This window comes from Malaclemys terrapin, chromosome 8 (genome assembly GCF_027887155.1).
Source record: "Malaclemys terrapin pileata isolate rMalTer1 chromosome 8, rMalTer1.hap1, whole genome shotgun sequence".
Classification (NCBI taxonomy): Eukaryota; Metazoa; Chordata; order Testudines; family Emydidae; genus Malaclemys; species Malaclemys terrapin.
The window spans coordinates 85,517,327-85,542,359 of NC_071512.1; the positions used below are offsets into that span (position 1 = coordinate 85,517,327).

Sequence of the window (25,033 nt, forward strand, 5' to 3'; positions counted from 1 at the left end):
ACCGCCAAGGTCATAGTCCAGGAGGTCTCCAATCTTGGTAACTCCCACCAGTACCAACCTCTGGCACACCAAGGGGGACTCTACCACCTGCACACGGAGCTGAAGATTGTGTAGCAGGGCCTCCGTGAGGAGATCTGCCCTCTCGGTGGCCGCCACAGACCTGGTTGCTGAAACCAGCCTGGTAGAAGACCAGCAGCTCAGAGAGGTCTCGCGGAATACCTCTTGGATGGAGAAAAAAAGAGCTGCCTGTCATATCGGAGCCCTCGCAGGCGGTGGAAGAAGGCATGCCCTAATATGCTTCACGCCGAGCCACCTGCACTATAAAGGACTCTCTGCAGGGCCTGGAGACGGAAGACATGGACCTGCTTGCGCATGCATACCAGGCCGTCCTCCCTTCTTTAGGGGAGGATGGAGAACCCCTGCAGAGACCCAGTGCAGTCCTGGCCAAAAAAACTCCAGAACCAACCTCTGGAGATTGGCCAGGAACCTTGGGGGTGGGCATAGGGTATTGAGCCAGTGCCAGAGCATGGACAGGACCAGCTGGTTAAGCACCAGCGCTCTCCGCTGGAGGGAAAGGCACTGGAGCAGTCCTGTTCGGCCCCGCAGTCACCCAGCCAGTTCTTTGGCAGAGACAGATGTGTGGCAGAAAGGTAAACGCCAAGATAGAGCAGTGGACCCGTGCTCCACCGGATGGCCTGAAGCACGGGTGGGAGGGAGCTTGCCCACCACCCGGCCCCAACCACTAGGCCAGAGTTCTTGACCCAGTTGACCAGGGCAGAGGAGGCCGCTGAGTAAACAGCTTGGCAAGCCTCCACCCACACCAGATCGTCCGGGTCCTGGACCATGAGGAGCACGTCATCGGAATACACTGCCAGGACCAGCTGCACCTCCGGCTCACACAGCACCAACCCCGTCAACCTCTTACGGAGGAAGGGCTCAATAGCCAGAGTATACAGCTGACCTGACAGTGGACAGCCTTGCCGCACTCCTTGCACGAAGCTGACAGGTGCGGTCAAGGTCCAGTTGACCCTGACCAAACACTCTGCGGAAGCGTACAGTACCTGGAGAAACCCCATTAACTGGGGCCTGAAGCCGAATGCCCGCAGAGATACCTGTGGTCCATCCGGTCGAATGCCTTCTCCTGATCCAACGACAGGAGGGTGAATGACAGACCATCCCCACACCCAAGCTCTAAGAGACCCTAGATCAGGTAAAGATTATCAGAGATGGTACGGTCCGGGACGGTGTAGGTCTGGTCAGGATGGACCACGTCCACCAGCATGGAACGCAGCGAGATGGCCTTTGCTACGACCTTGTAGTTCATGCTGAGGAGCGAGACGGGACACCAGTTAGGGAGATTGCAGGGCTCCCCCTTCTTTGGCAGCAAGGTGAGCACTGCTCGCCTGCATGACAGGGAGAGGACCCTGCTGCTCTCCACCGATTCGGCCCAGTGGTGGCAAGGTCCAGGCCGAGGATGTCCCAGAACACGCGGTAGAACTCCATGGTCAGCCCGTCCGTGCCCAGAGATTTATTAGTGGGCATGAGACGGAGGGCTTCCGAGAACTCGGCCAGAGTGAGAGGCAGGGCAGCTCCAGCCGTTCCTGGTCACCCGTGCTAACTGTCAGGAGTTCATCCCAAAGCACACTGCAGGCATCAGTGTTGGTTGGCTCCAGGGAGAAAAGGCCAGCATAGAAGGCCTGGGCCCTCTCGCGTATCTCCACCAGATCCGTGAGGAGGGTAGCATCTGCTGCCAAAAGGCAGATGATGTGCTTCTTAACCCCCTGACTGCTACTCCAGGGCATAGAAGAAGCGGGAGCCACGATCCATCTCCCACAGGAGTTGAAGCCTGGTAGGAAGATGCTAGAATCAACAGAGCAAACCATCCTGAAAAATGAATATCCTAAAAAGGAATCAAAAGTAGTACTGATTGAATGAAAGCACTGAAGTGCCAAGGCAAGGGGCATAAATAATTTAGTGGTGGTACATCTTAAAAAGCCAGGTTACATTTAGCTGAAAAGAGAAGCCACACTAGAGAAAGAGTCACAAACCCCAGAGAAGAACTTAGGCTTTCGTTCCCCTCCACCCCCACCTTGGCTGGCATGCCAAGCGGGGACGTCTCAGACCTTGAGCTGGTCAGATCAGCTCTGCATATCACCTCACCCTGCGGCAGCTAACAACAAACGCGGCTGTTTCTCGAGGCGCTGCCAGTTTCCTCAGCCCCCGCTGCGGCGCGGCACCGCAGACCTCTCGCCCCATCCATCCTCCCGGAGCAATAAAGCGCTAGTTCTCTGTCGCCTGAGCGCGTTACACGGGGGTGATACTTCCTCCGTGACCACGCTCCCCAACAACGCCAGTTTACAGGCCGCCGCCGCCGCCGCCACAACACCCCCCGCAGCGCTGTAAGCCCCATGCCCAGCGGGCTGACCGGCTTCGCTGCATCCCTTTTCGGCGGCCGTCACCTGGCAAGTGACGCTTCTCCTCCCCAGTGGCACCAGCCCAGCATGCCCGGGGGGCAGCCGCAGAGCCATGCTGGGCCAGGAGCTCTGCGCCCCCACATTTCACCCCGGATGGGACTGGGGGGGGGGAACTGCGCCCTGGAGTCAACGAGCTCCCTCAGCCTGGGGCCAGCGCCCAAGGGACGGGGGCGCTCCGACCCCAGCGGCCTGCGAATGGCAGTAACCGCTCGCCCCGCGCGGAGCTTCACCCTCCCTGACTCACTCAAAGCCGCAGAAGTCTCGGTCAGCGTTAGCAGGCCGCGAGCCAACCGAGCTCCCAGCAACCACCGCGCTCCAGCTGAGGCTGGAGCCCCACACGCTGAAAATTAACCTTCAACGCTCGCGAGATCCACCTGTTTCCCTTCCGCGATCTCCCAAATCCCGAACCGATAAAAGTCATCGCGTGATCTCCGCCCCGCCCCGCCTAGCCTACACGATGGGGCCTCTCAAATCCCGTTCCAGGAATGAACTATCGCGAGTCTTATCCCCCCGCCTCTGAGGATTTCCCCTTCCATGCCCCTGAAGGACATCTCCGTAGATCTAATCTCGACCCCACACATATACTGGCTTTCAGAATGAAGTCTCACGAGATTTCCTCTTCTTCCACAAGAACCTCCACGAAATCCCACCTCTCCCTTCCAGAGATCTCGCGAGGTTTCCTCTTCTTCCCTGCCCCCCTCCCCCGAGCACGATGCCGCGCAGGAATGTGAAAGGCTCCCGCCCGCCGCCATTTTCTTTCTTTCTTGGCAGGCAGCGAGTAGGGCAGGAAGCGGCGGCGGAGCGGCTATGGCGGATTATTCCACGGTGCCCCCTCCTGCTTCGGGCGCGCCCGGAGGAGGAGGAGGCGGAGGTGGGGGAGTCAACGATGCCTTTAAAGACGCACTGCAGCGGGCTAGGCAGGTGTGTAATGTGGGCACCAGCCCATCGGTAGCTCCGACCCTCAGGCTCGGGGGCCTGGAAGCGGCTCCCGATAGGGCCACCTCTGATCCTCAGCACCGGAATCTCCCCTCTACCTATTCTGGGACAAATAGGGTGGGTCCTACGCAAGTCCTTTGGAGCGTATCGGGCGGCTTCAGGGGTTTGTTCTGGGGAGGGGGCTGGAGTAAGGCTGGGTCCGCTTCCCTTTCAGGGCCCTCGTTTTCTGTGCACGTTGGGGCTGACGGCGGTGCTGTTTGTTTCTTCCCCATTCCCCGCCCTGTGGACGCAGTGAGGAGGGATTCCTGTGCCTCCCCAACACCCCAACGAGGGGGGAGCTCCCGCAGCGCCCTTGCCCCTTCAGCACACAGTGAGATGGGGGGGGGGTCCCACTACTGCTCGATCCCCGGTAACCTTCCCCCTGTACCCACAAGCTCCGTCAAGGGACAGGTTATGGAGGGGACCTTTCCCGGGCCTTCCCTCTGAGCCGTTTGGGGGGGAAGCAAATAGCGAAATCACAGCTGGTTATTAAAAGCGCCTTAGCCCAGGCAGCGCGCAGCCCTGGGTCGCCGCCCTGCGCTGGTTGGGGAGGCGAAGGGGACGGAACTGCTTGTCGCAGGCCTTCGACGAGGCTCCCCCCGTCGTGTTGGAAAAGGCTCAGGTTCAGTTCCAGTTATTATGTTGCCTGAGGCGCTCTTGTATCCTGGTAACCTGCTCAAACTAGTTTGAAAGTGTTGGGTTCGTTGGTCCTGAGCTAAAACTACAAGTTTACGTTGCGTAGTCTCTGTCCTTTAGTTTTACTTTTAACTTGATTTGCACTATTGTCGTTTTTGCAGTTGGCTGCACATAAGACTTCATTTGGTAACAAGCAAGATGCAACTTTGTACAGTATTTATAAAGGGAAAGTCAGATAATGCCGTTATGAGATTTAAGGTGATTTTGTTAGGAGTTGGGTTCTCTGTGAGATAACTCAACCTGTTTTAATGAGATGGTAAATCTCAAAGAGCTTGTGGAAAAATACATGGTGCTGCCATTTCTAAATGCAGCAGTCTCTACTTCCTCCATGGGTGAAACCTCATGAGTACAACAACCTCCTTCTTTTTGTAAAGAGAAATCTGTAAGAATGCAAAATGCTCTTTAAATGCCGGTATTAAAGCAAAATGATCATTTGATCAAGTGTGCTCAAAGATGATATGCAAAGAGAGGGACTTTTCTTCGTCATTGAGATATATATTGTTTTTAATATGTATTTTTTAAACCTCCATCAAAACTAGGGCAAACCAGGACTGATCTGCAAGGTTTTTGATTTGCAAGGTAAAAAGTATCTCATGTTTGTTTTCATTATTTTTACTTTTATCTAGATTGCAGCAAAAATTGGAGGTGATGGAGGGACATCAATGAATTCAAATGATTACGGTTATGGAGGACAAAAAAGACCTCTTGAAGATGGAGGTATGCTGTCAATAAATATGTGTATACTACCATAATTCATTGTGTTCATGGCAGCGGTGTCAAAAACTTCCTAAATTTTCCACAGAAACGATAGTATAGATCCATATTGTACTGGCATGTGCACTCTTTAAAGAACACCACACACTTTGCCAATTTGGTTTTAATGGGGATTTTTGTTTAGAAATCAGTGGTGCTATTTAGGTCTTAAATCTGAAGTCTTGTAAATCAATTCTTAGACCATTACCTGACCTCTTGTACTGAAACAATGCAGTAAATTTTAAGAGGAAAACCCATGGATAAGGTAGGTGAAACAAATAATTTAAAAGATACCTTTATGCAGGTATATTGGTGAAATCTTTTATTCACAGTTAAGGTTGAAGGTGGTCACCTTTCAAACCTATGCTGGTTTGACTTCTGATTTATTATTGAAGGTACCGCATCTGGTAAACTACTTTTAATGCATTTCATTGTAATGGCATAGGACTTTAAAAAAAAAAAAAAAAAGACAGGAAAATAAAAATTCTTATTAGACTTGGCTAAATCTTTTACTAACTTACAGCACGCATGAACCCTGATAAGATCATGCTGTAATATTTCCTCTACTTTTGTTGCAGTTTCCACTTTTTTGACTTGCTTTACGTTGCAGAAAAGTTTGCTACTGAATTGTGTGGCGTGTCTTCTGATTTTTACTACACGACTAGTGTGAACTTAACAGGGTTTGATATGTTTAATATACACACATAATCCTGACTAAATTATGGAGAGAAACTTCTGAACTTGGAGGTGTTGAAAATACTTTGTTAGGTCTATATGAGCTGTGACGTTTTTTTTCCTTTAAGAGGATTGTGACTCAGTTTACAGAATGTAATTAAGGCTTCAAACCAGGAGTTCTTGTATTCTTTATTAAAGTGTTTTTCTATTAATAGTGAGGTTTTTAATATACAAAAATGAGCTAATGATGCTTCAGATGATGTATGTAATGTATTCTTTTTATTTTATGTGTAGATGGCTCTTGGACAAGTCCGAGCAGTACAACACACTGGGAGGGAATGCCCTCTCCTTTTAAAGGCAGGAATTTTTATTTATTACCTGTGTTTAGTATGTAAACGTGAAATAAACTAGTGGATCTTTTGAAATGGATGACACAAATATTTCCTGGATTATGTGTCTGACTTTTTGCTACACATAAATTATGATGGTTCATCACATAACTTTGAATTTGGGGTGGGGAAGGAAACGAAGTAGTCTTTTTCAGAAATAGGTTGTCAGTGCCTTTCATTTCGCTTACTTGTACAAAGAGGATTTTTGATGTTAGTGATAGAGTTGCTTTGAATATACTTTTTTTTTTTTCCTTTGGTGTTTTTTTTTTTTTTTTTTTTTTTTTTTTTTTTGAAGTTTTATGCTGTGAAATGCTTGATATTTGGATAGGAATTTCATACCACAGTTCAGACTCAGATTGCATTGCAGGGGATTATTGTTGTTTCTTAAATTCTATATAGATTTGTGGTCACTTGTCAGATTTTTTTTAAGCCATTGTTTATTTTCATACTGATTTTTGGTGGACTTTTATCTTCAGTTCTTACCGTAGAAGCATCATTAGCTTGAGAAGCCAGTTATTAGGAGCAGAGTTAAATGTTGTTGCTTGTCTTAGCTAAGTTTCATTGACCGTTTATGGATATCCAATCTACAGTATGTTTCTAAAACTATGCTTTTCTTAAACCACTGGATAGACAAATGGAAATACTTAACTTCTTTTCAAGTATACTAACCGAGTATCATACTTATAAGATTTCTTTTTTATTCAGATCTATTCCCTGAAATTACCAAAACAAAAACAAATTCATTGACTAAAAAAAATACACTGGAAAAGTTACGATTCACACTCATGGGACAGCCATTAGTTTAAAAGATTCTTGTTTCTTGGCAAAAAATAAAAAAAATCTTAATTTTGCAGATCAACCAGATGCTAAGAAAGTTGCTCCTCAGAATGACTGTAAGTATTTTTTATTTCATTGCGAATAAAACCTAAACAAGTGTACATTTTCAGAGCAAGAGTATGATGCAGTATTCTGGTAGGTAATGTTGGACCAGTGAGATCACAATGACTTGACCTGTAAGTCTCAAGTTTCTATAAGGAAAATAGGCTTGTTTTTGAACAGTTTGATAGTTGTGGAATATTATATATTAGCAACAGAGCTGAGAATCAGTTTGTCTCTTTCAGCTATACTTTTATACCTCTGCTTGGCAACTTTTTTTAAACCCCAGCTTTGTCAGAAGTAGCTACAGATACACCTCTACCCCGATATAACGCAACCTGATATAACACGAATTCAGATATAACACTGCGGTAAAGCAGTGCTCCGGGGGGTGGGGCTCCGGCAGAGCAAAGCAAGTTTCACCTATAACGCGGTAATATTTTTTGGCTCCTGAGGACAGCATTATATCAGGGTAGAGATGTAGTTTGTTAGTGGGAAATTTTTGGCTTAATTGTGAGAGAATTTTGCCTTTATTTGTGAATTTAACTTTAAAAATACTTTTTATTTGTAGCTTTTGGAACCCAGCTACCCCCAATGCATCAGCAACAAAGGTAGGAGCCGTAATTAACATTTTGTTTACACTTACTTTTTAGTATTGGTGCATTTCCAGGAAACAACTTCAAAACATTTATCCTAAAAAGACAATGTTTGACCATAATAATGAAACACAGTTGTGAAGTGATGCTTGTTACAGTTTAGCCACAATAGGCATAAGCTAAATATTTGAAATGTATGTAATAGGATACCACATCAAGAACTGCATAGAGACTTGATATCATGTCATATGTGGGAGGTCTGATCCATAGGGTCAGGCGTCTGGTCTGAAGGAAAAGGTTATTTTAAAAGCAAGAGGGAAAGATTTCTTAAGGAGAAAAATATTGGAGTTAACAAAATTTATGCCAAACATATCCGATCAATAACTTATGCTGCATTCGTCTCATCTTGCTTCTTCCCTCTGCTGCCTCAAAAACACAAAACTAACCAACCTGCCCTTTTAATTCTTGTTGTGCATTTTTTGTTTGGAAATGGCCTATATTTTTATACATCTGTGACATACTTCTAATGCTACATAACTAGCAATATTTTAATAATCATGGAATATACTGGTCTTTTTTCATACCAAACAGATTTTTAGCAGAATAATTGATTTATTGTGAACTACATAAATCTAGTATCTAAATTTTATATAATGTTAATTAGGAATGTCATTTTTGCCTTCTAATATTACTGTTTGGTATTCTGTGTTTACAGATTGTAATTTTGGCTTTAATCTCTATTTAACTTGAAGAATTTCAGGTTAAAATGGGCAAAACTTCTAAAGTAAAATTGCATAAAATTGGCTCCCGTTCAAGTCATTAGATGGGGTAGATGCACCCACAGAAAGACATTTCCCCAAAATGTTACAGTATGTTTCTCCTTCTTGGTGTGATTGGGGGGGGAAAGGCAGCCAGTCTTTCTATACAGATGAAAAATATTCTCTAAATTCTAAGCCAGTGTAGTCTCCTAACCATATGTTATCTTTTGTTGTATTTTGTCTTCTTTTAGGTCTGTAATGACAGAGGAGTACAAAGTTCCAGATGGAATGGTTGGATTCAGTAAGTAGTATAAATGTAATATACAATATAATGGAGCTCTTAACAAATGTTGCTATTGCTAGTTAACATCCTTTTGTTTTTATCCCTCAAGTAATTGGCAGAGGAGGAGAACAGATTTCACGCATACAGCAAGAATCTGGATGCAAAATACAGATTGCTCCTGGTAATTATTTCCTTTTGAGGTTATATCCATTTAGTGGTAACAAGTTTGGAACACTGCTGGTTGGTTTTTCAACTAAATTTATTCTCACCTTTAACAACTGGGAATAGGTACAAGTCATTTAAGTGCAAAACAATCTTAAATCTTGAGACTGTCATTTTATTGGTTTAGCGAAGTGTTAAAACTTCCCACAACACACTTTTCTATTTACTTAGCTACTGATTCCTTGCAAGTTAAACAGAATTGTTAAATCTGTTTCATTTTACAAACTTTATAGATAGCGGTGGCCTGCCTGATAGATCTTGCATGTTAACTGGAACACCCGAGTCTGTTCAGTAAGTACATTGTCTAATAAAATATTTTAAAGTATGTCATATGACTCCTATACAGTGAGGTGACAATAACTAGGCTTGGAAGGATTCAGTTTTTATTGGTAAACATTGTAAGGCACACAGAAATTGACAAAAATGTGTTTCCATTGATAATCAGAATTTACAGATAAGCAACATTTTTCTTATTTTTCCTGGGAGAATTTGATTTAAGGATATTTCCTTTGCATACTCTGTCATGTGCTGTTGACAGTTTGTGTTTTAACAGTTATAAAGCTTCAATTCTTTGAATCTGAGCGTTTACTGTTATTAAGTAATTATTCTGACTCCCTGTTGTCTTGGGAGGAGGGAGAGCATAATTTCCCACAACTCTGAAAATTTAAATTGATAATCTAGAGAAATGCTTAAGAATAAGAATTTAATTGTGCTGAGCCTGAATATAACCATTCAACTGTGGAAAATTAAGTAGCCCCTTTTCTTGCAGTCAGATCTATGCTGATGGATCAGACCCTAAGAATATTATTAAATCAAGGATGAAGCATTTGATCTGTATATTATCAAGATCTGACTGAACAATGCAACTGGCCCAATTTTTGCTAGTAATTATTAATCTGTACACTAGTTTCAGCATGGGTACAAATGGGTCAGAGTGGTGTGTGGCCATGCCATTTGATTTTATGTTGATATGTAATTTTCTGGATGAAGTTAATATTGAAGTGTGGTGTTTTTGATGATTAGTAGGGCTTGGGAGACATTCGTAAATTTGAGTCCCACTATTTTTCTTATTGCCGTACTGTTAACAGTAATTTGAATTTGATCTGTTGCCAAGTAATTTAGTTTACTATATATCACTAAGCAAAAAGACATTAACGTTTATTAAACATACATTAAAAAAATAAAGGGGGGGGCTACAATATCTGCTTTTTTTTTATTTTGAAAGGGTCTTACACCTTTCACTCAAATTGGCCTGCCTAGGAATAGCTTTTTAGCAGACCAACTGATCACAACAAAATGTTACAAGATTAGATTCATTCTGGCTCGATAGGATAAGCACTTATTAGCCAGAAGACAAATTGATAAAAAAGCAAGGCACAGTCATGGATATGTTGGTGTTCAGTCAGAACATTTAGTATTTTAAAAGAAGGCCCAATGGTGTGAAGATAAATGTGGTCCTATTATATAGTAGCAGTGGGAGAATCATGGTTGTACTTGGTAAAGCAAGGCTTTCCAGTACACAAGACTTAAGCCTTTAGCTGAATCCTTACATGTCTTTATGGTTTAGATGACCTGTAACTAAAGCAATGTAGTGCCTATTGATAGAAGACTTGCATCAGCAGAGAGAATTTTCCACCATCCTGTGCTGTGGTGGGTTGATCTGTGAAATTACACAGCAGAGTATATTCTAGTTGAATGCTGGAAAGTCTGGTGCAGAGGTTCTCAAACTGTGGTCCGCAGACCACCAGTGATCTGCGAGCTCCATTCAGGTGGTCCGTGGATAGTTCCCTCTAAGGTGCGCGCCTGGGCGGCTGCACACAACACAATGAAGGGCCACTCGCTTAATTAGTGGAGCCATGCAGGCTTGGCTTCACTAATTAGGTGCCTGGACCTTGGAGAAGATGCACATGTAAGGTGAGGTGGTGGCCTTGGGAAGAATAGGGGGTGGGTGAGAAGAGTGGGGGAGGGGAATTTGGGATGTGCAGGAAAGAGGCGACTTTCCCCAGCTCCAGGGCTGCGGCTGCTGGGGAGAGACCCCCCGCCACCTTCCCAGCCCCTGCTTGGGGGCCGCCGCAGCGGGGGAGAGGACACATCCATCACATTAGAAAGGTAAGACTACTGATACTAAAATATGAGTTACGTGCTTTTATTTGTAGAACAAAAAAACTTTAATTACTATTAAGGGTTTTTTTACATAGTGCTTTTATCTAAAGCGCTTTACAATAGTTAGCTAACGGTACAAACAACATTGGGAAAGATCATTAAGTGGTGTGCTCCGCGATTTAAAAAAAAAGTATGAGAACCAGTGGTCTAGCAGACTTGACCAGCCCTAGCTGTTAGTGTTGAGTGGTTTTCTTTCAGCTTAACTGAAAAGTTGATGTATATCCAGGCACATTTGGCCAGCACTGTAAAGGTAGTGTCAATGTGGGAGACTGTTACCTCTGAGTCTAATTTACTCTGGTTTTGCTTGAGGAGATGTTAGGTGGAATGGATTTTGTCCAAGTGTCTGTGTGCCAGCCCCCTGTGCTCTTCTGTTTTTGGCAAGGCCTGCTGGGAGGTCTGGGGTCAATTGATGGCAGTTGGTGTTTCTCTTTGGAAACCCACCCATTTTTCAACAACTGTGGTGGGTTCTCTCTTCAAGAAGCTGTCTCTTAATGTGAATATGCTTGCCAGTTATGAATCCACTGTGACCATAATTTGGGGGCAGATGTTTGAAAGAGGTATTGTAGCAGTTTCAGTCCTAACTTTATCTTTGACCTGGTCACTGTGGTTTAGGCAGGTTAAAAACAAACTTACTGTTGCCCGTCCACGTAAAAAGGATCCATGCCGATCTTGTTAAATGAAGTCTTCAGCCATTCTTATTAATACAGGACAGTAGGTACCTATCCAAATTTAGAATTACAACTGAATTTTTTACAAGCTTTATTTTGGTATTTGAGTAAAATTAACGTACAAAGGGAAATACCTTCCTCAAGATTGGCGGTCTGTGGCCAAGATAAACATAGTCTATGAAATTTGAGATTAATTGGATAAGAGGTTTGTCAATTATGACATGCAAAGAATTTCACCAGAGTTTAAATGTTTTTTTTATAGTTACAGTATTTAAAACTTCTTCTTTTTTTTTTTTCTTTTTTTTTTTTTTAATTATGGTTTACTGGACACATCAAGCTGAGCTATAATGCACAGAACCTAAGATGACGTGATGGATTTTTAAAAATTAATCTTGTAAATAGCAGTGTTAGCATGGGTTGTTGAGAACTGAAGAGCTAATTTTTGGTTCCTGCAGTTTCTGAAAGAGTGCTGGGAATCAGAAAGAGCCAGGTTTGGGGGTAATTTGTTTTCCTCTTTGGATTTTTTTGCACAGAACCTGGGGAGGAAAGCATATTCCTAAATTACCATATTCAGATCTTTGGAGTTTTGTTTTTTGTTTGTAAACTTGAATTGGAATTTCCTGACTCTTTAAATGATGGTTGTTAGTAAACTAAAATATTATAAAAATCCTTATTGGACTTGTTAGTGGGTGTACTTCTTGCAGCAACAGAGGAACAATTACTTTTTCCTCCCGCAGTACTCAGTAGGCTTTAATTATGCAGGGTTGCCTCTTGTTACTCTCCTCTTGAGTGTATGTGTAGGCCTGTAGAGGAGAGAGTTGTAGCCTGCTGTGTAATCATTATGAAATCTGGGCGTCCTTATCAAACCCAGATAATGCAGTCTGTGCTCTTCTAAAGTCCTTACATTATAAGGCCCTTGTTGGGAAAAGAATTGATTTAAGAAAATATCAGAGATTAGAAGTAATGCTGAAATGCCTGAGGAGGTACCTAGCGTGAAGATGTCAGACATATGGCCCATGAGCTGCAACACCAGAACTCGGACCTTTTTGAACCCCCTTCCCTCGCCCCACCTTCCCCAGCTGCCTGTCTGCTACTGTTCAGAAGGACTGGGAGGGAACCATACCCAAGTGGGAGAAGGCAAGGTGGAACCTTATTTGCTGATTGGACACAGACAATGAGACACTTCCCTCCCTATGTGTGATAGGTGCCGCAATGCCCCAAAGCTGGGGCTCATAGGAGGCTCTGTTTGAGTCTCCTTCCAGCTTTCTGGGAAAGGGCCCTTCCCCATTCCATGCCCTGGAGCAACCTCCTTCCCCTTCTTTAAACCCCACTCCCCCCCCCCCCCCCCAACCAAGCACCAGGTTAGGGAAGATATTACTTACTGAACATCTCTTTCTGGGGAACTGAACTCTGAGATCCCCCAAGGGGGGGATGGCCCATGGGAAGGAAAATAACCATCCCCTCATCTTTTCTCTCCTTTAAGTAGTGTATGAGGGGCCGCGAGTAGGTTTCGGAGGGGTGCCAAGCAGGGCCAGCGTTAAGACTCATTGGGGCCCAGGACAGACAGCCAAAGCTCCACTGTGTGGGTCTGAAGCCTGGTGCCTTGAGCCCTGCCACTCAGGGCTGAAGCTGAAGCCTGAGCAATGTAGCTTCACGGGGCTCCGGTGGCCCGGGGCCCCAGGCAACTGGCCCGTATACTACCCCCTAGCTCCGGCCCTCGCTTTTAAATGCAGAAAATCACTTACTGTGGTGTAGGTGGGCCATGGAGTTTTTATAGCTTGTTAGGGGGATTCAGAAAGAAAAAGGTTGAGAATTTCTGTTCTTGGTGTCTGTTATTAAGGTTAAACATCACAAGGCTGGCTGTAGGTCACTCAGTGGAAGGTGCAGGGAACCTGATCTTTCGAACAGCACAACAGCCTGAGCTTCAGGTCACAGTGCAGGACCTCTTTGTTTGGTTAGGCCTTTGACTCTTGCGTGTATTTTATTTTAATAGCTAGGAGTTGAAGATTCTTTTCAAAGACTTCTGTTGTGAAATACTGTTTTAGTGACTGTTTTTGGTGATATTAAGGTGGTGAGGCAGTAATTATCCTCAGTTTCTAAATAAACTGATTCCCAAATGCCTTCAAAAGGGAAAAGTAGAAATTTTCTATTTATTTTTTGGTTGGTTGTTACATTGTCTGTTTCCTATTTAGCTAATGCATGGCATACAGTAGAACCTCGGAGTTACGAACACCTCGGGAATGGAGATTGTTCGTAACTTTGAAATGTTTGAAACTCCGAACAAAATGTTATGGTGGTTCTTTCATGAGTTTTCAACTGAACAATGACTTAATATAGCTTGGAAATTTTACTATGCAGAAGAAAAATGCTGCTTTCCCTTTATTTTTTTTAGTAGTTGACATTTTAACACAGTACTGTATTGTATTTGCTTCCTCCTCCCTTCCCCCCCACTCCCCCGATTGTGTACTTCTGGTTCCAAACGAGATGTGTGATTGACTGGTCAGTTCGTAACTCTGGTGTTCATAACTGCAGGTCTACTGTATATATTTCAGGCAGTTTTTTAGTAATGTTTATTTTTGTAATTTGTTGGTATTGTTGGTATTGTTGGAATGTTTCTTATTGTACTAGAAAAATGGAAGTGACTATTGATAAACATTGAAAACTTTAAATTGCAAACAAATTAATGGAACAGGGACAGGCAAATGAGAATGTAATGAAATAGGAGGATTTCTCCTTGTATGTGCCCAAAAATTAAACATTTTGGAAAGCTGATTTCAGAAGGAAGATGATAGGGTGTCCAATAACCCCTGTGTGCTTTTATTAAATTGTCCTGAAAACTCTGCATCTTATAAAAGCCATAAGGAACTAATAACTTATCATCTAGAATTACTGTAGCATGGTGGTGGAAGGCCCTATTGTCTGGTATTGAAATGTGTGGAAAATTCTGGTGCTAGAAAAAGTAACTCAAGTCAGAGTTCTACAGGGGAGAAGGAAAAAAGGTATCCACCTAGAAGTCTGGTGGAACTTCTTGAAATTCGCTGGAAGAAAGTTATTGGCCACCACCATATCTTAGTTTGAGAACTTGTTTTAATGCTGAGGAAGAAGGAAACACCTTCAGTAATCAAAATTAAATTAAAAATTGAGAGATTAAAAGAAGGAAAAAGGAGAAACTTAATATCATGTAGAGTTTTGCTAGGACAACTAGTAAACAAGTAAGAAAAACAGGTGGACCTAACTATGAGATAATGAAAGGCTTTAACAGACTCTACTGACAAGACAGAAGAAGAAAGTAGAAAAGTATCAGCCACAATATCTGCTCAATACCATGAAGCTGAAGAAAGTGACTGGAAACAGGTCTCGTCAGTACAATTTCAGGGACTTGGATATGTGGGCACAAGTTCACTTACTTATTTCACATTATATTGGAAAGGGTCCAAAGAAGAGCAACAAGAATGATTAAAGGTCTTGAGAATATGACCTATGAAGGAAGGCTGAAAGAACTGGGTTTGTTTAGTTTGGAAAAGAGAAGACTGAGAGGGGACATGATAGCAGTTTTCAGGTATCTAAAAGGGTGTCATAAGGAGGAGGGAGAGAACTTGTTCACCTTAGCCTCTAAGGATAGAACCAGAAACAATGGGTTTAACCTGCAGCAAGGGAGGTCTAGGTTGGACATTAGGAAAAAGTTCCTAACTGTCAGGGTGGTTAAACACTGGAACAAATTGCCTAGGGAGGTTGTGGAATCTCCGTCTCTGGAGATATTTAAGAGTAGGTTAGATAAATGTCTATCAGGGATGATCTAGACAGTATTTGGTCCTGCCATGCGGGCAGGGGACTGGACTCGATGACCTCTCGAGGTCCCTTCCAGTCCTATAATCTATGAATCTATGAATCTATATAATTGGGCATCTAAACCAATATAGTTGTTTCATTCTTCTTAGAACTGTTAATAGGATGTGAATCTACCATGTTCATACTGAGCTCATCTTCATGGAGTCTCACGTAAAGAACTCTTAATAGGATGTGACTCTACCATGTTCACACTGAGCTCATCTTCATGGAGTCTCACATAAAGATGTTAAGAGAAGCTAAACTGGGAAGGCATCCTGTAGAATTGATAAATACATTTTTTATGGATATCAAAATATACAAATGTCTGTGAAAATTGTAATGAAGAAACTCTTTGAATGGCTGTGTGAAATGAATTTTTCCAACCGGAACAATGCACAGTTTGTAATACATTTAGCAGTAACTGTCTGTCTTCACAGGTCTGCAAAGAGACTGCTTGACCAGATAGTTGAAAAGGGAAGACCTACACCTGGCTTTCATCATGGTGATGGACCAGGAAATGCTGTCCAAGAAATTATGATTCCAGCTAGTAAGGCAGGATTAGTTATTGGAAAAGGTGGAGAGACCATTAAGCAACTTCAGGTAAGTTGTTTTTTTTAAACATGTGGGGGTGCGTGTGTGTGTGTGTGTGTGTGTGTGAGAGAGAGAGAGAGAGAGAGACAGAGGGGTCAGACTTTGGAATTGCATGGAAATTCAGTTTTATATTGTCAAATAGGAACGAGCAGGAGTCAAAATGGTCATGATTCAAGATGGGCCACAGAACACTGGTGCAGACAAACCTCTTAGGATTACAGGAGACCCTTACAAAGTTCAAGTAAGTAGTTTGTTTCCAAGTTTTATCTTTTTTATGTATATCAAAACAGTTTTAAAATTATAGACTCTAAAATACATTTATTTCTTCTTTAGCAAGCCAAGGAAATGGTGTTGGAGTTGATTCGTGATCAAGGCGGCTTTAGAGAGGCGCGCAATGAATATGGGTCAAGAATAGGAGGAAATGAAGGGATAGATGTACGTATGGTTGAAAATCTATTGTTCACTATGTACACCTCTACCCCAATATAACACAAATTCGGATACAACGCGGTAAAGCAGCACTCCAGTGGCTCAAAGCAAGTTCGATATAATGCGGTTTCACCTATAACAGAGAGAGGTGGTTTTTGTTTTTTTGGTTTTTTTTTTTTTTGCTCCCGAGGACAGCGTTATATCTGGGTAGAGGTGTACTTTGAGACTGTTTAATAATGTTAAACGCTAGTTAATACCAATAATAGCTCTTTAACTGTATCCCAAAGTGATTATGGCACATAGGTATCACTTGCTCACCACCTAAATACTACTATCTCTTTGTGGAATGCAGCAGCCATCTTGTGCCAGCAATAATGAACAGCAGTTTCTGTTGCTTTGGAGGTGTTTTAATCCTTTTTAAGGGGAAGTGAAGAAAAGTCTAATTAAAACTATAGAGTGAAGAATGTAATTACACAAGTTGGAATTTGGGCAGCACACAGAGGTGTTTAATCCTAGCTGTTGTAAAAGCCATGGAATTGTAAATGACCATGAGTGGTGAAGGTTCCTGTTGGAGTTATTGTTTGATGACACCAGTATCCTAGACCCACTAACACCTTGTTCAGGCATTGACTGGGGGAAAACCACCATCTGCTGAAGTGATGCCTCTATCACAACCAGTGGTGTCTAGAATTTATTTCCCCTTTTTGGCCATCCCATCCATTTACTGGCTAGGATCATGATTCCGTAGTTGCTTAGATTTGACAAGATTGCAGGCTGAGGTGGTATGGTTGGTGACCAGTTCAATTTTCCAGTATTCTTTTTTATTGTGGCCTTTGGTAGGAATATTCGTTGTTTCAAGATATTGATGATGTATTCTCTTAAGGTCCCAATACCACGATTTGCTGTTGGTATTGTAATTGGAAGAAATGGAGAGATGATCAAAAAGATACAGAATGATGCTGGTGTTAGAATCCAGTTTAAGCCAGGTGAGTGGAGGGGGTGTGTGTGTGTTGTGTGTGTGTGTAAATGTTGATCAACTTAGCTTTATTTTTAAGTAAAACATGGCTGAATTTAAATATTACATTCTTATTCCAGATGATGGAACAACTCCAGATAGAATAGCCCAAATTACAGGACCTCCAGACAGATGTCAACATGCTGCAGAAATTATTACAGACCTCCTTCGAAGTGTCCAGGTTAGCTAATATTAATATTTTGTGCAAAAAATAAAATTTCAGCTTGAGTTAGGAAAAATCCATGTGTTAGCTGTCTGTCCATTTTAATAACCTTACTTAATGGTAGTTTTTGGGTCTGTGTGGAAAACTGAGCATGGATTATAAAACATCCTTGTTTCCAGTTTTTAAAGTGTCAATGAGGTTACTTTTTATATTTAAAAAAAAAATGCAGCTTAAAGCCCATAGCAATGTCTTGTCTTGGCTATTTTAGAGGTACTTTTATTGATTTGACAGTTGTCTGTTAGTGCACTACCTGCTTTTAATCAATCATCATCTTGTGGTGGTTATTAACCCTTTATCTAATCATTGGCTAATGGTCCCACAATTACATCTGATATAGACAGGCAGTTGTGTTTTGCTGTATTGTGAGGAACTCTCCTTTTCCCTGTGATATCAGTCTGTTTTTTTGCTCTACCACACTATTTTTAAAGCTTTAACTTTTTTTAAAAAATGTGGGTTGAGACAAAAGGAGTGGTTTCAACATTTTTATATTTTCTGTCTGTGAATACCTCCCTCCTAGCTGCAGAAATTCAGGGTACTGTATGTGGTTATCTTCTTTTAAAAATAAAGCAGCAATTGTTCATTTAACTGCATGTTTCAGTTGTGTATTACCTTCTGCTCAACTCTTTAGGGGGAGCTGTGTTTAGTGCATATGCTTCAACTATGTGCTAAATCAGATGCAGGAGCATGAAAGCTTCCTATGCAGACTTTTCTGACCAGGGCTCTGAAGGCTAACACAGTTACCCCCTTCTTTATGTGCATGTGTGCGCACACAAAACTGGAATGTGCTTTTTCCCCATACCTTTCTGAACCCTGTCCCCTATATCCAGCCACTACTGCCTTCCCTCCCATCTCTTCACTTCCACCTACAGGATGCCATGTGGTCTTCCCTCCCTCCTTTTGTACCTCAGAGTGATTTTGAGGAAGACCACTGGACTCCTGTGGTATGTCAGTACTTGGGGTAATCTAGAAATGAAGCAGGAACATACAATGAGTGAAAGCACTTCAATGAAAAATCCTTATTCAACTAAATGTTAACTATATATGTTACTGGTGTGTGTGTGTATGTATGTATATATATAATCAAATAATAAAGCCTCTAAATTTATTAATCTGACACTTGTTAGTTGGCAGTGGGCTTTGTTCTAGAGTCACCTGTTGTCACTAATGAATGAATTGTGGTAAATGAGGCAGTAAATAGTGTGTGCTAACTTGTAGCTTTTCCCCCCATTAGGCTGGTAATCCTGGTGGTCCAGGACCTGGTGGTCGAGGAAGGGGTAGAGGCCAAGGCAACTGGAACATGGGGCCTCCTGGTGGATTACAGGAATTTAATTTTATTGTACCCACTGGAAAAACTGGATTAATCATTGGAAAAGGCAATATATTTTAAACTAAAATATATTCTAACTAGAAATCATAGTACTTAATATTTTTGTATAATTAATTATGCCAGAAATCTTTGCAAAAAGTGCATTGATTTTTTTCAGTTTAGTTTAACAGTGTAATCACATTGTATCCATGTTGATTAATACAGCACTAATTTCCTTTTTCTTTAGGAAAGAATGGTTGTTTCTGGTAGCCAGAGTAATGTGCATCTTGCTAAGATTATTTAAATATTACAAGAAGTCTGAAGTTTTTAAAACTAAAGGCTAAAATGTTAAATGCAAGTAACTGTTCTTCATCCAGTATGATCTTAATTTAGACTTTCCTTATCACACATACTGTAATTATGTCACAAAAGAAATCTCTGCACTTTTCAGCAAAGATCTAATAAAATGAAGTCACATTACTAAGATTTTTTATTTTTACAGAAATATCACAATTTATAGAAGATTAGAATTAAATATTATAATTAAAACTTAAAATGCACTACACTCTCAAATGAGATATACTCTTAATTCTTACCCATGTCTTTTTATTTACTCATTTGTAATGAGTCTTTCAGACAGTACAAATTATTGATCTGTTGTAGTTCATCTTTTGACTTGGAATACTAGTGCATGGTTTAACTGGACACAAGCTTGCATCTTCCATCCGAAAACTGTGTAGCTATCAGTGTTATAAGTAACATCTGAAATTAGTGCAAATGGAGGAGACTAGAGGGAAATGTTCTTATTTTCAGTTAGTTTACTTGTGCGCAGTTGGTAGCACATGTTCAACAATGAACTTCACTCTTTGGTCATTTGCTTTTTCTGTCATCCATACTAACATGATGACACCATTCATGCACTGCTCTAGAGGAGCTCGGGTATGTGCTCTTCAACAGACCGGAAAAAATCTTGTGGTTCTTTTTTTTGTGTGCGTTTGTTTTTTAAAGCACATTATTTGGAAGATGGGTTTTTCATTAGTCAGTTAAAATTGTGTCCTTTTAAATTCAAGTTGAGGTTCTTCCTTTTTGTGCATTCTGTGTTTTTTCCCTGTATTGTATATTGTTCTTAGTATTACATAACTCGCAACTAAATCTTTTCTCCCTTCCTCTGGTATTTTTTAATTAACAAAATCTACTGATTTCTGTATGCATAATTTGTCTTATTGAACACTTCTGTGAAGTGTGTATATCTGTATATAATTTTAGACATCTGTGGCTCTTCCTGTCTAATACTTTGTTACAGTTTAAATAAGTGACATGTCTGCATATGCAAGAAAGGCACTATTCTATGACTTTCTTACTAAACTGGTTTTCAGATACTGATATTGTCTTGCAGTCTCTTCCCTTGGGGCTGGTGTTGTGTTTTGCTTTTTGGTGGTTGGGTGTGTTTTTGTTGTTTTTATTTTGTGGCTGGGTCCCTACTGTTTACAATATGTCAGACTCAAGGAAATATTTTATTTTTTTGTATACCTTGTGTAACTAAAAAGAATAGATAGGTTATCAACTCTGTAATTCAGTAGTTTCCTTAATTTCTTGGCTTTTGCCTCTATCTTATTTAGTATATAAGTTAAATGTCTTGCCATCAAAGGTTGGATGTTTTGATTACAGGTGGTGAAACTATCAAAAGCATAAGTCAGCAATCTGGGGCTAGAATAGAACTTCAGAGAAATCCTCCACCAAATGCAGATCCTAACATGAAGTTGTTTACTATCCGCGGGACACCACAGCAAATTGATTATGCTCGGCAACTTATAGAAGAAAAGATTGGAGTGAGTATTCGGAGAGGCATTTTTAATTGCTGTAAAGGCCCACTGGTATACTCATCCCTTATTGCTTCAAGATACAATTGAGAGAATACAGGAAGTTGAACGGAATGGCTGAGGCTGTTTTCTATTTCTTCCCTCTTCTGGGTTGCTTGTTCAAATGTTATTAACTGGCTGATAATAACTAAAAGCTGTTAATAATCAGCATCTGATTATGTTTACATGTCTCATCTTACAATCGCACACTAATTTGCACTCCTGATGGTAGTCTGAGAGGTGAAGGATTAAATGGGAAGAAGATAGAATGACCGTTTTCCAGGTTGCAGTTTTTGCTGTTCTTGCGCTGTGGATAATGAAGAATTTGACAGCCTAGGAGACCAATTTGGGTCCACTAAACTATTAAGTAAAAAAAAAAAAAAAAAGCTACATTAAACACTTCACTTAACTTAAATTTTTACAAACTCCTCTTGCTCTCTTCATGTAGATTTCTGTTTCAGTCATGGCTCATAATGTAGTCTTGCTGCTTTTTCTATTTAAATCATTTTTGTTTGCCTGCACATAGTTATAATTTATTATTGACTTATTTTCTTTTCAGTTTTTGTGCATTTGAATTTGTAATTGAGTATCTAAGTACGCAGACAATGAGCAATCGGACTAAAAAACCTGTATTGATTTTTATACAATGCTCAGAATAGCTCATGCATAATTCAGTAATGTTCTTTTTTGCAGAGAATTGAACTGAAATGATATCCTTGATTAAAAGTAAAAGTTGTCACATTTAATTTTTCTAAATGAATTCTCTGGTTGAAATGAAGAATGACTTGATTTATATCTTCATTCAGAACATTCATATTCTCTGACTTTTTTTTTTAATCCTATTAGTAGAGTTTAAGCCAGTGGTTGTCTAATTACTGTCTCTCAATCATCAATTGTACATGAACATAAAGACCTTTCTGGTGGTCAACAGAATGAAGTATTTTGATTTTTTTTTTTTAATATCTTGATACTTTAAACCTGTTGTTGGTTATTAGGAGAGGTTGTCCATAAACAGTGTGGGTGTTGCAGTGGTGTGGTCCTTGAGAACCAAATCAATCGGAGGAAGGCATTGGAGTGCTAGCTAGGAAAGAATTCCTAATGAATCAGTGCTTGGAAAGAAAAGTTTAGAGAACACCCCGGTGAAAATTCAGACTTGTGTTTCCATTGTGTGAAAACATGGGGGTCACTCTTCCCCCGCCCACTTCTTTCCTGTTCTAGGGTCCAGTAAATCCTTTGGGTCCACCTGTTCCTCATGGGCCCCACGGTGTTGTTCCTGGCCCACATGGACCTCCTGGCCCACCAGGTCCTGGCAATCCTATGGGGCCTTATAATCCTGCTCCTTATAATCCAGGGCCTCCTGGTCCAGCACCTCAGTAAGTAACATTTCAATTGTCTTATTTTTTTAAAAGGTGATTCTCAAATTGGATTGCATTGCATGTGGCTCTTTGTCTTTTACAGTGGCCCTCCAGCCCCATATGCTCCACAAGGGTGGGGAAATGCCTATCCACACTGGCAGCCACCTAATCCACCAGATCCAGGTAAGAAATTCAGACTTTTTACAAAAAGTTGTGTTCAGGCACACATTCAATGCATGATTGTACATGGCGGGCTTTTAAAAGTGTGTGTTTTCTTTTTATTTGAGTAAATCTGAAAAGCTGTTTCTCCTTGGAATCTACTTCATTGATACCCACTCTGAATGTGCACTTTTACATATACCATGTGTTGGTGGTGATCTGTGGAAAATCAGTTGTCAGAAAAAGCTGAATTATGCTTTCTTCTTGTTAGGGAAGGCATACCATTGGGGGTATGCATCCCAAATTCACGTCCGTTTTCCTAGTTGGATATCAGGATTATTTACGGTGTTGAAATGAAGTTTTCTTTTCCTATTAAATTCGCCTTTTGTCTTTGTGCCCATTTTCTTCAGAGAGACCACTATGCTCTGAGGCATTATGCTTCTGTGATCCTCTCCAACAAATAGATTTGGAGTTTTACATTTGACCAATGTCCCTTCTAATTGATCAGTGAACATGGTTTCTCAATATTTCTGCTGTAACTAATTTTTTTCTGAGTAAGTGGTGTTGATTCAGATGATATTAAGCCCCTTAAATTGCTCCAAAATTTCCACGTTTCTCTTCCCTGTTTTGAGGGGGTGGGTATTCGTCAGAACTTTCAGGCCCTCTTCTAATTTAATTGAAGTTGTTAAGGATCATCAATTCTTAGTACTTAATTATTTTTTTCATAATCTATTCTGAACTCCATCCTCTTCTAGAAATCTTCAGCTGAAGAAACTTTGAAAATAACCACAGTCTCTATTTATCATCATTGTATTGAGAAATTGATGATTTTTATAGGAGGCAAATATTCATGGTGTTACTCTTCCAAATGCAAACATCTTAAATGCAGTATTTTCAGTTTTGCATTGCCTTTTTTTAACCGTGTGCACATGTTTGTTTGCAGAATATTTACATTTTGGCAGAGCACAAGTATGATTTTGAGGCTCTGTTCCTACTGTCTACTGTACAAAAGATTAATCAATAATCCCAACTAGTGCTAGTTGAAAATTTTTCCCTCAAAACCATTTTTGAATGAAAATTGGATGTTTTAGAAAAGAAAAATTGCTTCTGTGGAAAAAGTCCAGCTTTCAATTGAAAAACCGAACACGAGTAAATAGGAATATTTTTCATTTTTGGCTGCAAATTGAAAAACTTCCAATTGGAAATGCTGTTGTTTTATGGAAGTTTCAAGCTACTTCTACACTAGAAGCGTTGCAGCATTGCAGCTGCACTCATGCAGCTGTGCTGCTGCAGTGCTTCTGGTGATGATGCTCTTAGCCGACGGGAGAGCTCTTCTGTTGGCCTAATTTCTCCACCTCCCACGAAGGGCAGTTGGCAAGAGAAGCGCTGTCTAAACTGGTGCTAAGGTTAGGTGGGGGTGTGGATTATTCACACCCAACTGATGTAAGTTATACCGAAGTAAGTTCTAGTGTAGACAAGGTCATAGTTTATTTCGTTCCCTTTCTGGACTATAGATCCTGGGGTACACTACAGCTGGGGACACCTATGATGTATGGATCAACAGGAGGGAGACTGTGGTGCAGATATGGGAGATGTAGTCTAACCAGGAGCCCGGGCTGTAGATAATAGGGGCATGAGGCACCCAAACCTTAAAATCCATTAGTCACTACAGCATTAGTCACAATTTCAAATTGAAATTTTGTTTTAAACAAAAAAAAAAAAAAGGGGGGGGGGTGGTTTCAGTTATTCACCAGAAGTCAACATTTTTGACGGGAGAAGTCAATTTCTGAGCAACGCTAGTCCGGACACAGCAATTCTAATAATGGAGAACTTTTGGCCATCTCTACAGTGAGCAGAGTTCTTTTTGTTCATTTTACTGGTCTTTCAGTCAAGCATCATCTTCAAATTCTAGTTTTCTGACCTGTGTAACAGCACTGGAGATGCAGATGTAGTAATGCATATAAAAATGTGCAGAGCAGAGCTATTCGAAGTAATTTCTCTCTGACAGTTTCCTTTGATGGGGCTAGAGTTCATTTCATCCTTTTTCTGTTACACTCTAGAGAGCACTGTAATCAGTTTGCATCTATGGGTAGCCCAATTCAAACTTTCAGTACATTAATTGGTGAACTGCATGGGAGTGCAGAAGCAAAAGAATGACAAACCTTGATCTTGGTGTTTGTATTCCCTTAGTAAATATTCAGCGTTCAATCAAGGACTGACTCAATTTACAGTTGGGGTGGCATTAGGATGGTACAGGTGTTACTTGGTGCTAGCGTAGAGATCATAGGATCAAATGAAATATTGTAATTGATTAACTGAAGTATAGTATCAGTGTTTTAGAGTAAGTAGGAATCAATGGACCAGATCCTATCCCTTGCTTTGCTGTGTTCTGCAGCCACAAAGCGAACTAATTGGCTACACAAGAATTCCCCTGGTGCTGGGGTAGGGCTGGCATAACAGCTCCTACACTACCCCCTTTCAGCAACCCTTTCCCTTTCACCACACCTTGTTTAAAAAAAAAAAAAAGTTAAATCTCTTTAAATTGTTCCTTGGGACCAGCCAAAAGTCTTAAATGTCCTCCCTGAGATCTGGCCTGGTGTTTTTAAAAATTCTTAACTTCAAAATTCTTATATTTAGAACGTGCTGTTTTAGTGCTGTGTGCGTTTTCAGTATTTGGCTTTCATTTTCTTGTAGTAATACTTCATTGTTTTCTGTTTCTTTTCTAAGTTTTTTTCCTCTG

The 25,033-nt window shown here is 41.2% G+C and overlaps 2 protein-coding genes across 8 annotated transcripts in view; one reads left to right on the forward strand and one right to left on the reverse strand.

Annotated features, from left to right (window-relative positions):
• Window positions 1-2,798, reverse strand: part of DNAJB4 (DnaJ heat shock protein family (Hsp40) member B4) — a 40,910-nt gene extending 38,112 nt beyond the window's left edge. Inside the window, exon 1 of the mRNA XM_054037755.1 lies at window positions 2,719-2,798. The gene's annotated coding sequence lies outside the window, so the exon portion shown is untranslated. The remainder of the gene's footprint in view (window positions 1-2,718) is intronic.
• Window positions 2,799-3,210: 412 nt separating this feature from the next.
• The window catches only part of FUBP1 (far upstream element binding protein 1), a 38,263-nt gene continuing 16,440 nt past the window's right edge, over window positions 3,211-25,033 (forward strand). Inside the window, exons 1-17 of one of the 7 annotated variants that reach the window (XM_054036632.1) lie at window positions 3,211-3,527; window positions 4,772-4,862; window positions 5,868-5,930; window positions 6,817-6,855; window positions 7,410-7,449; window positions 8,444-8,493; window positions 8,585-8,656; window positions 8,931-8,988; window positions 15,794-15,956; window positions 16,090-16,188; window positions 16,281-16,382; window positions 17,260-17,362; window positions 17,472-17,572; window positions 18,846-18,987; window positions 20,589-20,749; window positions 21,998-22,152; window positions 22,238-22,317. In XM_054036632.1, coding sequence (XP_053892607.1) covers window positions 3,282-3,527; window positions 4,772-4,862; window positions 5,868-5,930; window positions 6,817-6,855; window positions 7,410-7,449; window positions 8,444-8,493; window positions 8,585-8,656; window positions 8,931-8,988; window positions 15,794-15,956; window positions 16,090-16,188; window positions 16,281-16,382; window positions 17,260-17,362; window positions 17,472-17,572; window positions 18,846-18,987; window positions 20,589-20,749; window positions 21,998-22,152; window positions 22,238-22,317 — 1,765 coding nt within the window. In that variant the 5' untranslated portion in view covers window positions 3,211-3,281. The remainder of the gene's footprint in view (window positions 3,528-4,771; window positions 4,863-5,867; window positions 5,931-6,816; window positions 6,856-7,409; window positions 7,450-8,443; window positions 8,494-8,584; window positions 8,657-8,930; window positions 8,989-15,793; window positions 15,957-16,089; window positions 16,189-16,280; window positions 16,383-17,259; window positions 17,363-17,471; window positions 17,573-18,845; window positions 18,988-20,588; window positions 20,750-21,997; window positions 22,153-22,237; window positions 22,318-25,033) is intronic. The other 6 variants (XM_054036638.1, XM_054036633.1, XM_054036634.1 and 3 more) reach the window with 6 other exon arrangements.